Here is a 13,701-nt window from a genome sequence, read left to right on the forward strand (position 1 = left end):
ACCTATCATCCTAATCCTGGCCTTGGCCAGCTCATCAGCACCCTTTTGTGTGACTGAGGTGAGTCTCCTAACTGGCCTCCTTACATCTGGACCATTTGACCAACCTCATTCATGTTATTTGCCTCTAAATTTTTGCTTATATCAAGTCATGTCTCTACTCAGTAACTCACAAAGAATTTCTAAAGAGTAGAAAGAACTCAAATGACTTGAAAGGATGGTTAAATGATAATATATCAATGTGCACAATGCATGCATGCACTCAGTCATGTTGTGACTCTTTCCTGCCCATCAGACTCCTTTGTCTATGGGATTCTCCAAGCAAGAATACTCGAGTGGGTTGCCATGCCCTCCTCCAGGGGATCTTTCCACTCCTGGGATTGAACTCATGTCTCCTGCATCTCCTGTGTTGGCAGGTGGATTCTTTACCACTTGAGCCACCTGGGAAGCAGCACCAATGAGATGTCCATATAAGCATCAATAAAGATAATTATTAATATAGAAAATCTTTTGTCAGTGGAAAGAAGACTACAATATGATTTTAACATCATTCATTCATTTATTAAACATATACTGAGTACCTATTTTGTGATAGGCCATAGAGATGTAAGGATTAAGACAGTCCCTTCTTTAAGGAGATGGGCGATAGTAGCTCAGAAAGTAAAGAATCTTCTTGCAATGCAGGAGACCCTGGTTTGATCCCTGGATCAGGAAGATCCCCTGGAGAAGGGAATGGCAACCCATTCCAATATTCTTGCCTGAAGAATTCCATGGACAGAGGAGCCTGCCGGGCTACAGCCCATGGGGTGACAAAGAACCGGATATGACTGAGTTAATAACACTTTAAGGAGCCTTCTATAAAGGAGTCTAACAGAAGAGAAAGCCATGTAAATAGATTGCAAGCAGGTACACATTTGGACTGAGACTAGAAAGGGATGTGGAAATATGTAAACAATATGAGGAGTATAGGTGAATTTTTATCTTTTCAAATACCAATTAGGGAGCCAACCCTGCAAAGAACCTCAGGAGAGAGCAGAACCAAATTTCTCCAACAAAGGCTACACAACTCCAGGTAAGCTCTTCCTTACTCTTTCTCCAATCATGTATCCTCAGGCACCTAAAAAAATAAAATAATATTAATGGAGTGCCCGATTCCCTGGTTGTGGCTCAGAGAAGTCAAAGAGGTCTTGGCAAGGGCAAGAAGAAAAATAATGGCATAGCAACCACACTGAACTTCTACAGCAAAATAAATGGATATTTTTGAGTGATTGTGATAGTGCAAATAAAAATGAAGGGAATGTGTATGATTGCACCCTGATGAGTATCCTCAGCCTCTTATTAACTGGCCACCAGGCATATCTCCCCAGTCATGTGCCCCAGGACTCCTTAGGAGATCAGGTCTTTTTTTGTTTGTTTGTTTTTAATTGTCATCTTCTCCATGTTTTGGCCATTGTGCTGACCCCTCTCAAGAATAGTCTTCACTCTTTTAATTAAAATCTTGTCCTTTCTTTAAAAAAAAGATAAGGACTCATCTTCTTCAGAGCTTCCTGGGTGGCTCAGGGTAAAGAATCTGCCTGCCAATGCAGACCTAAGAGATGCAGGTTTGATCCCTGGGTTGGGAAGATCCCATGGAGGAGGGCATGGCAATCCACTCCAGTATTTTTGCCTGGGAAATCCCATGGACAGAGAAGTCTGCAGGCTACAGAGAAGTCACAAAAGAGTCGGACAAGGCTTAGCAACCGAAACAACAATCATCTTCAAGAACCCTTTCTTAGTTGCTGCTGCTGCTGCTGCTGCTGCTAAGTCGCTTCAGTCGTGTCCGACTCTGTGCGACCCCAGAGACGGCAGCCCACAAGGCTCCCTTGTCCCTGGGATTCTCCAGGCAAGAACACTGGAGTGAGTTGCCATTTCCTTCTCCAATGCAGGAAAGTGAAAAGTGAAAATGAAGTTGTTCAGTCATGTCCGACTCTTAGCGACCCCATGGACTGCAGCCCACCTGGCTCCTCCATCCATGGGGTTTTCCAGGCAAGAGTACTGGAGTGGGGTGCCATTGCCTTCTCCGCTTTCTTAGTTAAATCCATTCTATTCAAGTAGAAAAGTCAGCTTTACTGGATATAAAACTCTTGGCTCACATTTCCACTGCTTTGAAGAAGTTCTAGAGAGAGGAGTCTGTGATGTATCAGCATCCACTTGTCACTGGTTAATCTCATGGGCTCTGGAGTTAGACAGACTTGGGTTAAGTCTGCACCACTTATTAGCCATGCCACCTATCAGTACAGTTCAGTCGCTCAGTCGTGTCTGACTCTTTGTGACCCCGTGGACTGCAGCAAGCCAGGCCTCCCTGTCCATCACCAACTCCTGGAATTTACTCAAACTCATGTCCATTGAGTAGGTGATGCCCTCCAACTGTCTCATCCTCTGTCATCCCCTTCTCCTGCTGCCTTCAATCTTTCCCAGCATCAGGATCCTTTCAAATGAGTCAGTTCTTCATATCAGGTAGCCAAAGTATTGGAGTTTCAGCTTCAGCATCAGTCCTTCCAACGAATATTCAGGACTGATTTCCTTTAGGATGGACTGGTTGGTTGGATCTCCTGCAGTCCAAGGGACTCTCAAAGAGTCTTCTCCAACACCACAGTTCAAAAGCATCAATTCTTCGGTGCTCAGCTTTGTTTGTAGTCCAACTCTCACATCTATACATAACTACTGAAAAAACCATAGCTTTGACTAGATGGACCTTTGTCAGCAAAGTAATGTCTCTGCTTTTTATTATGCTGTCTAGGTTGGTCATAACTTTTCTTCTAAGTAGCAAGCGTCTTTTAATTTCATGGCTGCAGTCACCATCTGCAGTGATTTTGGAGCCCCCCCCCCAAAAAAACCTGTCTTTGTTTCCACTGTTTCCCCATCTATTTCCCATGAAGTGATGGGACCAGATGCCATGATCTTAGTTTTCTGACTGTTGAGCTCTAAGCCAACTTCTTCACTCTCCTCTTTCACTTTCATCAAGAGGCTCTTAAGTTCTTCTTTGCTTTCTGTCATAAGGGTGGTGTCATCTGGATATCTGAGGTTATTAATATTTCTCCCGGCAATCTTGATACCTATGGAAGGGGTTTATTCATGATAAACCTTAGTTTCCTAACCTATCACATGGAGATAATAACAACTATCTAGTAGGGCTTTGTGAGGATGAAACAGACTGATATATGTAAAATGGTTTGTCATGGTGCCTGGGGCATATGTAGTTATGACCATTTCTTTTCCTTATATTATTCTTGATCTGTTTCAGGGAAATATGGGTTGATTCAACCAATACCGTATGTCCTTCTTAGTAGGTATTTAATAGATGCTTTCTGAAGGAATCTGATTTAAGAACATTGGCAAAGAAAAACAATATTCCATTGCTAAGTCATTTCAAGCTGATGATAGACTGGTAAGAAGTTATGCTAATTGGCAACATTTCTTATCTACAAAAAGTAGACAAATTATTCATTTCTCTTTTACTATTTATGTCAAATTGCAAATGGGTTCATTTTTGCCCAATTTTATATCAAATGCCTATGGATGTTAATAACTAATGGAAGAAGTTAAATTGGCCTCATAATCTTAGTACATTTCCTGCTGTGTTTAAGTGGAGGACCTATAAATCTGGCCTGAAGATCAAGAGGACTAAATACCACTGTTTGAGACTGGTGGAAATGTTGTTACACAATTGAAAAAAAAAAAAAGGAAAAAAAATATACTATGTTCTCAAATATTAGGTGGTTTTCAAGGAAACAAATAGTAATATATCTCAGTATAGAAGGCTGATGGAGATGTGATAATATGAACCAGCAATATAACTTATCATTAAAACCCTTTGAATATGCTTTATCTATATAAAGGAAACAGAGGCCCTCCCCTGCAAAAAGAGGAAAATCTGATTCAATCTAGTTCCACTTTTAATTGGTTCTTCAAATTAGTTAATGATAGTATTGGAAACATGGGGATTTCCATAGATGAGCTTCAGTATCACTCTGTTCCATTAACAAATGATATGTTGTCATTTATTTGATACAGTTGAATAATCCTGTTGGTTTCTGAAGGGAGTTTAAAAATTATTTAAGCTAACTAAGGCTTGAAGATCACCATAACAATTACTTAACTCAAACTTCCCCCCTCACACCAGGGGTCTTATTCAAGTTGAGTAAGAAATTAACATTAATTAGATTAGAAATTGCATTCACAAAGGAAAGGACTTTCATTAGAAGGAGGAGAGAGAGGTAGTGTTGTAGAAAGCAGTATAAGCACTACAAAACCAGAGGCTCTGGTGAGATATTATAGAAACCCATGAAGTTACTAACTCCGTACCTCTAGGTTAAGATTTCCCGCAATGCTGAGCACAATACATTCACATGGTAATACTCTAAACATAATTTCATGCAGCCATGAAATTGAAAGACGCTTGCTACTTGGAAGAAAAGTTATGCCAAACCTAGACAGGATATTAAAAAGCAGAGACATTACTTTGCCAACAAAGGTCCATCTAGTCAAGGCTATGGTTTTTCCAGTAGTCATGTATGGATGTGAGAACTGGACTCTCACTAAAGTCTCACTAAAGTCTCACTAGAAAGAAAGCTGAGTGCCGAAGAATTGATGCTTTTGAACTGTGGTGTTGGAGAAGACTCTTTGAGAGTCCCTTGGACTGCAAGGAGATCCAACTAGTCAGTCCATCCTAAAGGAAATCAGTCCTGAATATTCACTGGAAGGACTGATGTTGAAGCTAAAACTCCAATGCGTTGGCCACCTAATGCGAAGAGCTGACTCATTGGAGAAGACCCCGATGCTGGGAAAGATTGAAGGTGGGAGGAGAAGGGGATGACAGAGGATGAGATGGTTGGATGGCATCACCGACAGAATGGACATGAATTTGAGTAAACTCCCAGCAGTTGGTGATGGACAGGGAGGCCTGGTGTGCTGCAGTCCAGGGAGGTCGCAAAGAGTAGGACACGACTGAGCGACTGAACTGAATTAAACTGAATACGCTAAACTTCTCTTAGTAGTTCAGCTGGTAAAGAATCTGCCTGAATGCAGGAGACCCCGGTTTGATTCCTGTGTTGGGACAATCCACTGGAGAAGGGATAGGCTACCCACTCCAGTTTTCTTGGGTTTCCCTGGTGGCTCACTGGTAGGGAATTTGCCTGCAATGTGAGAGACCTGGGTTCTATCCTTGGGTTGGGAAGATCCCCTGGAGAAGGTAATGGCTACCCACTCCAATATTCTGGCCTGGAGAATCCCATGGACTGTATAAAACATGGGTTTGCAAAGATTTGGATATGACTGAGGGACTTTCACTTGTACATAATACTTTAAACTAGAACTTTATTTCTCGACAGATCTTTATTGCATTTATTTAGTGCAAGTTTTCATCTTATAGATGAGGAAGCCAAGGTTCAGAGATGGCAAGCAACTTACATGATTTATGACAGGAGCTCATATTTTAACTTTGAGTAACATTTTTCACTGCTGCATCTTTTACATGAAGCAGAGCACAGGAGGGTAGTAAAGTGTTAGGATTAAGTGGATGGGCCCTGGAGTCAGACTGCCTGAGTTCAAATTCTGACTGTGCCACTAACAAGCTGTATGAACCTGGGCAAATGACTGACCCTCTCTGTAGCACTCTCCGAAAAACCATAAAATTGTAGTCCTCACTTCATAGGGTTGTATAGATTGAAAGTGGTAACAGAGGTAAAGCCTATGGTGCATAAGTGAGTACACTGGCTACAACTGTTATTTCCCCAAAGGCAAAACATCAAAGGCCAGTCTGAAGGATTCAGATCAAGGGAGCAAAAACCTCATGTATTTATGTATGCAGATCATAAATATGTAAAAAGTGGGTTAGCAGAGTTCATGAATTTCCTTTACTTTTTCTCCCAATACATCATCAGTCATCTTTCCTCTTATCTGTGCTGGTAGGTACCCAAGAGATATCTAGACAAAATATTTTCATTCATTTGATCATAAAAGTACTTAGTCTGTTTAATAATTGGTGCCGTTGACACTACCAACCTTAGAAAATTAGAACAGTGTATCTTTGACAGCGGTAAGCCCTGAGCTGCCAGAATAACTGGCAGTCAGGCAATGTAAAAGATGCAACATTCTCACATGTGTTTACCAGCACAAGCCTCTGCGTTCCTACTGCTGTTGCCTGCTTACCTGTCACAGCTGGGTTTGAAAACACAAGCGTCCTTTTAAATTTTTCAAAGGCTCTTTTGGTAAACAGGGATTTTTTTTTTTTCCCCTTCTCTTCTACACTGAATTTAGGCTGCCTTGAATTCTTTGCTATTTGATTTACTTAATTCAGCAATAGAAGCTGAAAAGAGAAAGGCCAGGTTTCTTCCCGAACACCTGCACACATCGTTCCATTCTAATTTGTTCCGGAAGATTTGGCTCCTGCATACTCTGGCTCCAGGTGTGCAGTGTTTTCTTGATCCTGAGGACTAGATCCCGTGCCCCTCATCCTTTTCCCAGCATCAGCAGTTGGGGATGGGCTTTCTCTGTTGTTTGGAGAAGTTGGGGTGGGGGTGGGGGAGACTGTGAAGAGGAAGCTTAGCAAGCAGGGGTTTGCCAGGAAGACCTGTGGGTTCTTCAGTAATGAGGATGCCCTGGCCCTACCGAGTTCGTTCATCTGGAAAACTAGATCATCTCTGTTCCGTGAGGCTGTCTTTCCTCCTGCCTCAGGCTGCTCTGCGGTTTCCCACACTTAACTCTCCCCCACCCCACCTCCCCCGACAAAGGTTTCTTGATTCTAAAAGACAATCGCTGACTCTATTATAGAGGGGATGGGACACTAGCAGGCATCGTCCCATCCAACGGGCGGTACAGAAGTACTTTCAAAGTGGGGAGAACTCTTACTTCAGTTCTCCACCAATCCCTCTTGCTCCTTAAACTGGGTCCCCGCAGGGTCCCCACGTTCAACTCCAGCCGTCTCCCAGTGCTGAGGTGGCCGCGAGGACCGGCTCCTCTTCGGGTGGGGCGCGACCTCGAGAAGGAGAAGGGCGCCGCGCCGCGAGGAAGGTGGGGCCGCAGCGACCGGGGAGGAAGGCCCCCGGAGCGGGAGGTCCCCGAGCTAGGCACGCGGGAGGGGGCGGACCCGAGGACCCAGCCGCCGGGAAGCCACCGCCCCGCTCCGCCCCGGCCCGCCGGTCCGCGGGCTCGCCAGCCGCGGCGCACGCGTGTGCGGGTGGGGGCAGCGCGGCCCTCCAGGCTAGCTGAGCGGCGCTCCCGCCCCGTCGCCTCGCGCCCGCGCCGCCGAGCCCGGCCAGCACCGTCCCGGCACCATGCGGAGGGTGAGTGTGCCCCGCCTCGGAAGCGCGAGGGGCCGGGGAGCGTGAGAGCGCGTCCCTCCCGCCCCGCTCCGGGGCGACGGGGGAGCCGGGCGGGAAGGGCAGAGGGCTGGGACGGCCGGTCTCGCGGGGCCGCGGCCGTAGCCTGGGCGTGCGGAGGGGGGCGGCGCCCTTCGGACGGCTTGGGGGTACATGGGGGACCGTGGGATCCCTCCTCGCCTGAGGGCATCGGGTTCATCGGTTGCCTGCGGCCGCACGGACACGTCAAGAGCTCTGTGTCTGCGCCTCCCCGAGCCCGAGGTGGGCTCTTCCCCGCACCCTGCGCCCCCCGTTTTGAGACCCCTTTCCCCGCGTTCCCCAAGCCGGCTCGGCTTGCCGCTGCGTTCTGAGCTCGGCGCCTCGCTCGCTCCTCGGGAGCCTCGTAAACTTTGCCGGCCGGCACGGTTCGGGCTCCTCTGGCGCACACGCAGGGAGCGGCGGGCCCCAGCCCGAGTCCTGCAAGTGACGGCGCCGCGGCGGGTGCGTGCGTTTGGAGGAGGTAATGGTCCCCAGTCTTCTCCAGAAATGCGCTCGCTTATGGCGTTTGGAAGGCGCGAAGGAGTGTAAACTCGAGTCGCTCCCGCTAGCCAGGCGCTGCCCACCGACGGGAACCCGCGCGGAGTCCCGGAGGCCGGCTCGCAGCACCTCCGTCGGGGCTGGGGGCGCCCTCGACAGCGGCTCCTTCCCCAAACCGCGAGTGTGAGGGTCTTGCTCACACCGTTCCCCCTTCACCAGAGCTCCTGGGGGGTGGGGGTGGGGGGGTGGGGGGAGGCCTGGGAACTCCAATCCACAGGCTGAAGTGCAGGGTGTATTCCACCCCAAGGAACAATCTGAAGGTTGGTGGTGCTTGTTGTCCGCCCTGCAAAGCATGCTCACATGTCCTGCGCAGTTTGATCTTGCCTGTCTGCGGGAGCTGATTAACATGGAAGTGTTGGTGATTGCCATGGAAGTGTCGGTGATTGCCATGGAAGTGTTGGTGATTTTCTGAGTTATCAGTCCCCACATGCCGTTTGGATCTTAATCTTGAGGACCAGGCTGCTTTAATAAAATGCAGGATCTCGGCACTTACTGAGTAGAAGAGGGAGCAGAGGAAATTCAAGGAGATCCAGGTAGATACTGTGACATTTTCCCAGACCCCCTAAACACCAACCTTCATGACAGTTTATTTCCAGAGCAGAGAGTGTTATCTGAAGAGACAAGGTTGAGAGAGGAAATGGGAAAAACAGTAATTCACCAGAGCTTGTGAATTTCTCTGGGTTGGAGTTTGGGGTTGCCTTGTGACTAAGGTATGTGTGTGTGTGTTCAGTTCAGTCAGTCCCCTCTGACTCTTTTGAGAGTGCGTCTTGGCTCCTCTGTCCATGGGATTTTCCAGACAAGGATACTGAAGTGGGTTGCCATTTCCTCCTCCAGGGGATCTTTCTCACCCAGGTATCAAACCCGGTTTCTCTTGCCTGTGTCTCCTGTGTTGCGAGGCAGATTCTTTGCCACTTGAGCCGCCTAGGTAAGCCCTATGTATGTGCTTATTTGGTCACCTGTGACCCTTTCAAGACTTCCCTGGTGGCTCAGATGGTAAAGCGTCTGTCTACAGTGCAGGAGACCTGGGTTCGATCCCTGGGTCGGGAAAATTGCCTGGAGAAGGAAATGGCAACCCACTCCAGTACTCTGGCCCAGAAAATCCCACGGACGGAGGATTCTTTTTACCACCTGAGCCGCCTAGGAAGCCCTATGTATGTGCTTATTAATTTGGTCACCTGTGACCCTTTCAAAGATTTCTTCCTCTCAGGGGCTAGGGTGTTTCAAAGGGAACTCTGGCCTGTCCTTTAGCAGGTGGTGCCAGGTTAAGTCTAATGTTTGGTGGGGGTGGGTGATATTTAGAGTGAGTTTATGTAGAGCAAGTGTGAATTGGCCTCAGCTGCCTCTGGAAAATCTATTAGTGAGCTGACATGGAAATTTACCTGGCTTGCCTTTGGAGTGAGTCCAAACCTGCTCAGGTGTGTCTGGGGAGAACAGGATTCCAGTGGGGCTGGCCAGCTAGTGTGACACGCCTGGCATCAGAAGGGCAGCAGAAATGGAAACTGGCGGGGTTACTTGTTTAAACTCCAATTTCAGTAACCTCCTTTTACCTTGAGTGCCACTAGGGTTATTAAGGAAACAACTGAGATGGGATCTGTAGGACTAGGTAAGGTGTGTTAGATGGAGAATCTAGATTTGAGGATGGAGGGCACTGACCAAAGTATTTTGAAATGAGATTTGCATACTACCTTCTTTAGGATGAAAGAGGTGAATGCTTGCTAGAATGGCAGATTTCTGGGCTCAACCTCAGTTATTTTAAATGAGAACTTTTAGGACTGGAGCTCAGCAATTTGCATTTTAAACACCCACCACCACCACCACTATAAAGTAGTGAAAAGTGTTAGTGTCTTTTAGTATCACTCAGTAATGTCTGACTCTTTGTGACCCCATGAACTCTTTGTGACTCTTTGTAGCCCTCCAGACTCTTCCCTCCATGAGAGTCTCCAGGCAAGAATACTGGAGTGGGCAGCCATTCCTTCTCCAGGGAGTTGAACCCAGGTCTACTGCATTGCAGGGGAACTGTTTACCATCTGAGCCACCAGGGAACCATCACCATAAGGCATATATGTATTAAACATATGTGTGGGCACTGTTCTAAGCTCTAGGAGTACAGAGAGCAGATGATAGCTAAAAACCTTGTTTTCTTGGAGGCTACATTCTGGTTGAGAAATTAGATGATACAGAAGTAAACAAATATTCAAATAATTTACATAGTGATGAGTGCTATGAAGAAAATAAAGCAGGATAATGGAATTGTCACCAGCCGAAGCTTGTACTGCCAATAAAGCACAGGCCAATAAAGTAAGAGATGAGTTGTTGAGGCAAGGAATAGCAACTTTATTTGGAAAGCCAGCAGACTGAGAAGATGGTGGACTAATGTCCCCAAAATCCATCTTACCTAAGTTAGAATTCCGGCTGCTTTTATACTACTAAAACGGGAGGGAGTGTGGCTGAATGTTGCAAACTCCTTGGTGCCAGAATCAAGCTTGTTCTTGCAGCTGTCCAGGAGGGTCTGGTCACAATGTTCCCATAAATCTTCAACAAGACTAAAGTTATTCTCTCTTCTGCAACTTTTTGTCTCTATATGGATGGGAAAGTGTTATACTTTTAAAGGTCAGACCTCTGGAAATGGGCTGTCCTGTGTATTTCAGGCTATAGGCAATATTCTTTTATAAACGGATGGAGAACCTCCATGACTTAAGCTCAGGCAACAGAGCTCAAAGGTTAGAGCTAAAGGAATAGGTCAATATGGAGTCAGGTTGGTTCTGTTACAGAATGGAAAGTGGATCCGGGAGTGAAACCATTTTAATTTGTGTGGGCAGGGAAGATGTTTCCAAGAAGTTGACATTTGAACTGTGAATTACACAGGAAAGGAAGTCAGCTATGTGAAGTTTTGAGGAAAGTGCTATAGCCTGAAGAACATCAAATGCAAAGGCCCTGAGGTAGGAGCAGGCATGGCCTGTGTGAAGAACAGAGAGAAGATACCAGAATTGAAGCAGAGTGGGGTGAGGAGAGTGGAATGAAGAAATTTGGTAAGAAATTTGGATTTAGGCCTAAATGCAGAGGGATGCTCTTTTTTTTTTTTTCCCCACTTTATTAAGCTTTTCATTTTGTATTGGAGTATATATACAATCAATATATTGTATTGATTATCAATATTGTGCTAGTTTGAGGTGAAGAGTGAAGGGACTCAGCCATACATATACATGTATCCATTCTCCTCCAAACTCCCTTCCCATCCAGGCTGCCACATAACATTGAGCAGAGTTCCCTGTGCTGTTCAGTAGGTCCTTGTTGGTTAGAGGAATGCTCTTCAGAAGAGAATTTTAACGAGAGGAGTAGAATGATGTGGTCTGCTTTACTTGTTTGAAGATCAGTTTGGCTATGTGTGCAGAATGGATTATGGGATGGGAATGGTGGTGGTAGAGGGAGACCGCCTTTGAGTTCAGCAGTGATGGAGCCGGGGGAGGTATTTTGGAGGTAAAGTCAGCTGAAGTTGCTGATGTGGGAGGAAGGAAGGGATAGGAATCCTCATGTATGTTTAAGGTTGCTGACTGTGTGAATGTGTGTATGTGAGAGCGGGAGAGAGATATAGAAAAGGTGGTTGGGCCTTGGTTAAAATGCCCCAGTGATAATGAAAATAGTGAGCGTTCCGTGAACATTTACTGTGGTACACGTATTAACAAGAGCCCCGTGAAATAGTAACTCTTGTCACCATTCTACAGATGCAGTCACAAGCTCAGGAACGTTGAGTATGTTGCTCTAGGCCACCCAGCTAAGTGTTGGAGCTGGGATTGGACCTGGGCTTGCCTGACCCCAAAACCCTGCTCTTGCAAGTCTACTCTGTTGCCTGCAAACTGCCTGCTCCTGTCTCAGACTTTTTCTGGTCCCGAAGAGATAATTTTGCTGTTAGGAAGATGCATGTGGTGATCATTCAGCCATGCAGATCAGCAAATGCAGAGGGAGGGAAGACATTCTATTACATGGAAAGCAGTGACTGTTTTCCCTCGTGTTCTTGATTGAAAGGGAAAGTGCATGAGGGTGTTCAGAACGGCAGCACAGAAGATGCCCAGTAACTGGGTTTCTGCCGGGAGAAGCTGGCATGGTGCCGGTGCTTTGAACCTCAGGTGACCTCTAGAGAAGCCACCTGCTCGATTCTTCTTTCACCTCTTCATGTAGCTTGTTTAACATTTTGTTCTCTATTTTGCATCCAAAATGAGCTCCTTCCTATGAGAGCCACGGGTTTCAAGAGTTACTTTAAAAACTTATTTGTACTCAGTGGAGAATAGATACATGTATGTGTATGGCTGAGTCCCTTTGCTGTTCACCTAAAACTATGACAAGGTTGTTAATTGGCTATACCCCAATACAAAATAGAAAGTTTATTTTTTAAATTTATTTATTTTAATTGGAGGCTAATTACTTTATAATATTGTAGTGGTTTTGTCATACATTGACATGACTCAGCCATGGGTGTACATGTGTTCCCCATCCTGAAGCCCCCTCCCATGTCCCTCCCCATCCCATCCCTCTGGGTCATCCCAGTGCACCAGCCCAGAGCACCCTGTCTCATGCATTGAACCTGGACTGTCGATCTGTTTCACATATGATAAAATACGTGTTTCAATGTTTTTCTCTCAGATCATCCCACTCTCGCCTTCTCCCACAGAGTCCAAAAGACTGTTCTATACATCTGTGTCTCTTTTGCTGCCTCGCATATAGGGTTATCGTTACCAAAAAAAAATAGAAAGTTTAAAGTTTGGAGTAGTCGGGGGTGGTGGAAGATGGAGGAGGCAGCAGTGAATCACTTATAAATAACTTTGAAGCAGGACCCGGAGCCTAAATTCCAGGAGGATAATGTTCATCCATGGCCCAGAAGGAAAGACCTGAGACCTGGATCAGCGATTGCAGCCCTTCAATGTGAGTCAGCGGACCCTGAGAAAGGGAAATGCCTGCCACCTGGCCTATTTGTCTGCAGCCAATCCAGCCACTCCCTGTGGTGAGTTCAGTTTAGTCGCTCAGTCGTGTCTGACTCTTTGTGACTCCATGGACTGCAGCATGCCAAGCCTTCCTGTCCATCACCAACTCCTGGAGTTTACTCAAACTCATGTCCATTGAGTCAGTGATGCCATCCAGCCATCTCATCCTCTGTCGTCCCCTTCTCCTGCCCTTAATCTTTCCCAGCATCGCAGTCTTTTCCAGTGAGTCAGCTCTTCGTATCAGGTGGCCTAAGTATTGGAGTTTCAGCTTCAGCATCAGTCCTTCCAATAAATATTCAGGGATGATTTCCTTTAGGATGAACTGGTTGGATCTCCTCGCAATCCAAGGGACTCTGAAAAGTCTTCTCCAACACCACAGTTCAAAAGCATCAATTCTTTGGCGCTCAGCTTTCTTTATAGTCCCACTCTCACATCCATACATGACTACTGGAAAAACCAGAGCTTAGACTAGATGGACCTTTGTTGGCGAAGTAATGTCTCTGCTTTTTAATATGCTGTGTAGCTTAGTCATAACTTTTCTTCCAAGGAATAAGCGTTTTTTAATTTCATGGCTGCAGTTACCATCTGAAGTGATTTTGGAACCCAAGAAAATAAAGTCTGTCACTGTTTCCACTCTTTCCTCATTTATTTACCATAAAGTGATGGGACCAGATGCCATGATCTTAGTTTTCTGAATGTTGAGCTTTAAGCCAACTTTTTCACTCTTCTCTTTCACTTTCATTAAGAGGCTCTTTAGTTCTTCTTCACTTTCTGCTATAAGGGTGGTGTCATCT

The 13,701-nt window shown here is 46.0% G+C and overlaps 1 protein-coding gene and 1 long non-coding RNA gene across 2 annotated transcripts in view; both read left to right on the forward strand.

Annotated features, from left to right (window-relative positions):
* The first annotated feature begins 7,155 nt into the window (after nt 1–7,155).
* Nucleotides 7,156–13,701, forward strand: part of TMCC3 (transmembrane and coiled-coil domain family 3) — a 289,285-nt gene continuing 282,739 nt past the window's right edge. The window contains exon 1 of the mRNA XM_055585323.1: nt 7,156–7,319. Coding sequence (XP_055441298.1) covers nt 7,311–7,319 — 9 coding nt within the window. The 5' untranslated portion in view covers nt 7,156–7,310. The remainder of the gene's footprint in view (nt 7,320–13,701) is intronic.
* LOC129655211 (uncharacterized) overlaps nt 8,295–13,701 on the forward strand; it is a 157,523-nt gene continuing 152,116 nt past the window's right edge. Inside the window, exons 1-3 of the long non-coding RNA XR_008715828.1 lie at nt 8,295–8,464; nt 10,797–10,960; nt 12,758–12,927. This is a non-coding gene — a long non-coding RNA (uncharacterized LOC129655211). The remainder of the gene's footprint in view (nt 8,465–10,796; nt 10,961–12,757; nt 12,928–13,701) is intronic.

Source organism: Bubalus kerabau, chromosome 1, assembly GCF_029407905.1.
Source record: "Bubalus kerabau isolate K-KA32 ecotype Philippines breed swamp buffalo chromosome 1, PCC_UOA_SB_1v2, whole genome shotgun sequence".
NCBI classification, from domain to species: Eukaryota; Metazoa; Chordata; class Mammalia; order Artiodactyla; family Bovidae; genus Bubalus; species Bubalus kerabau.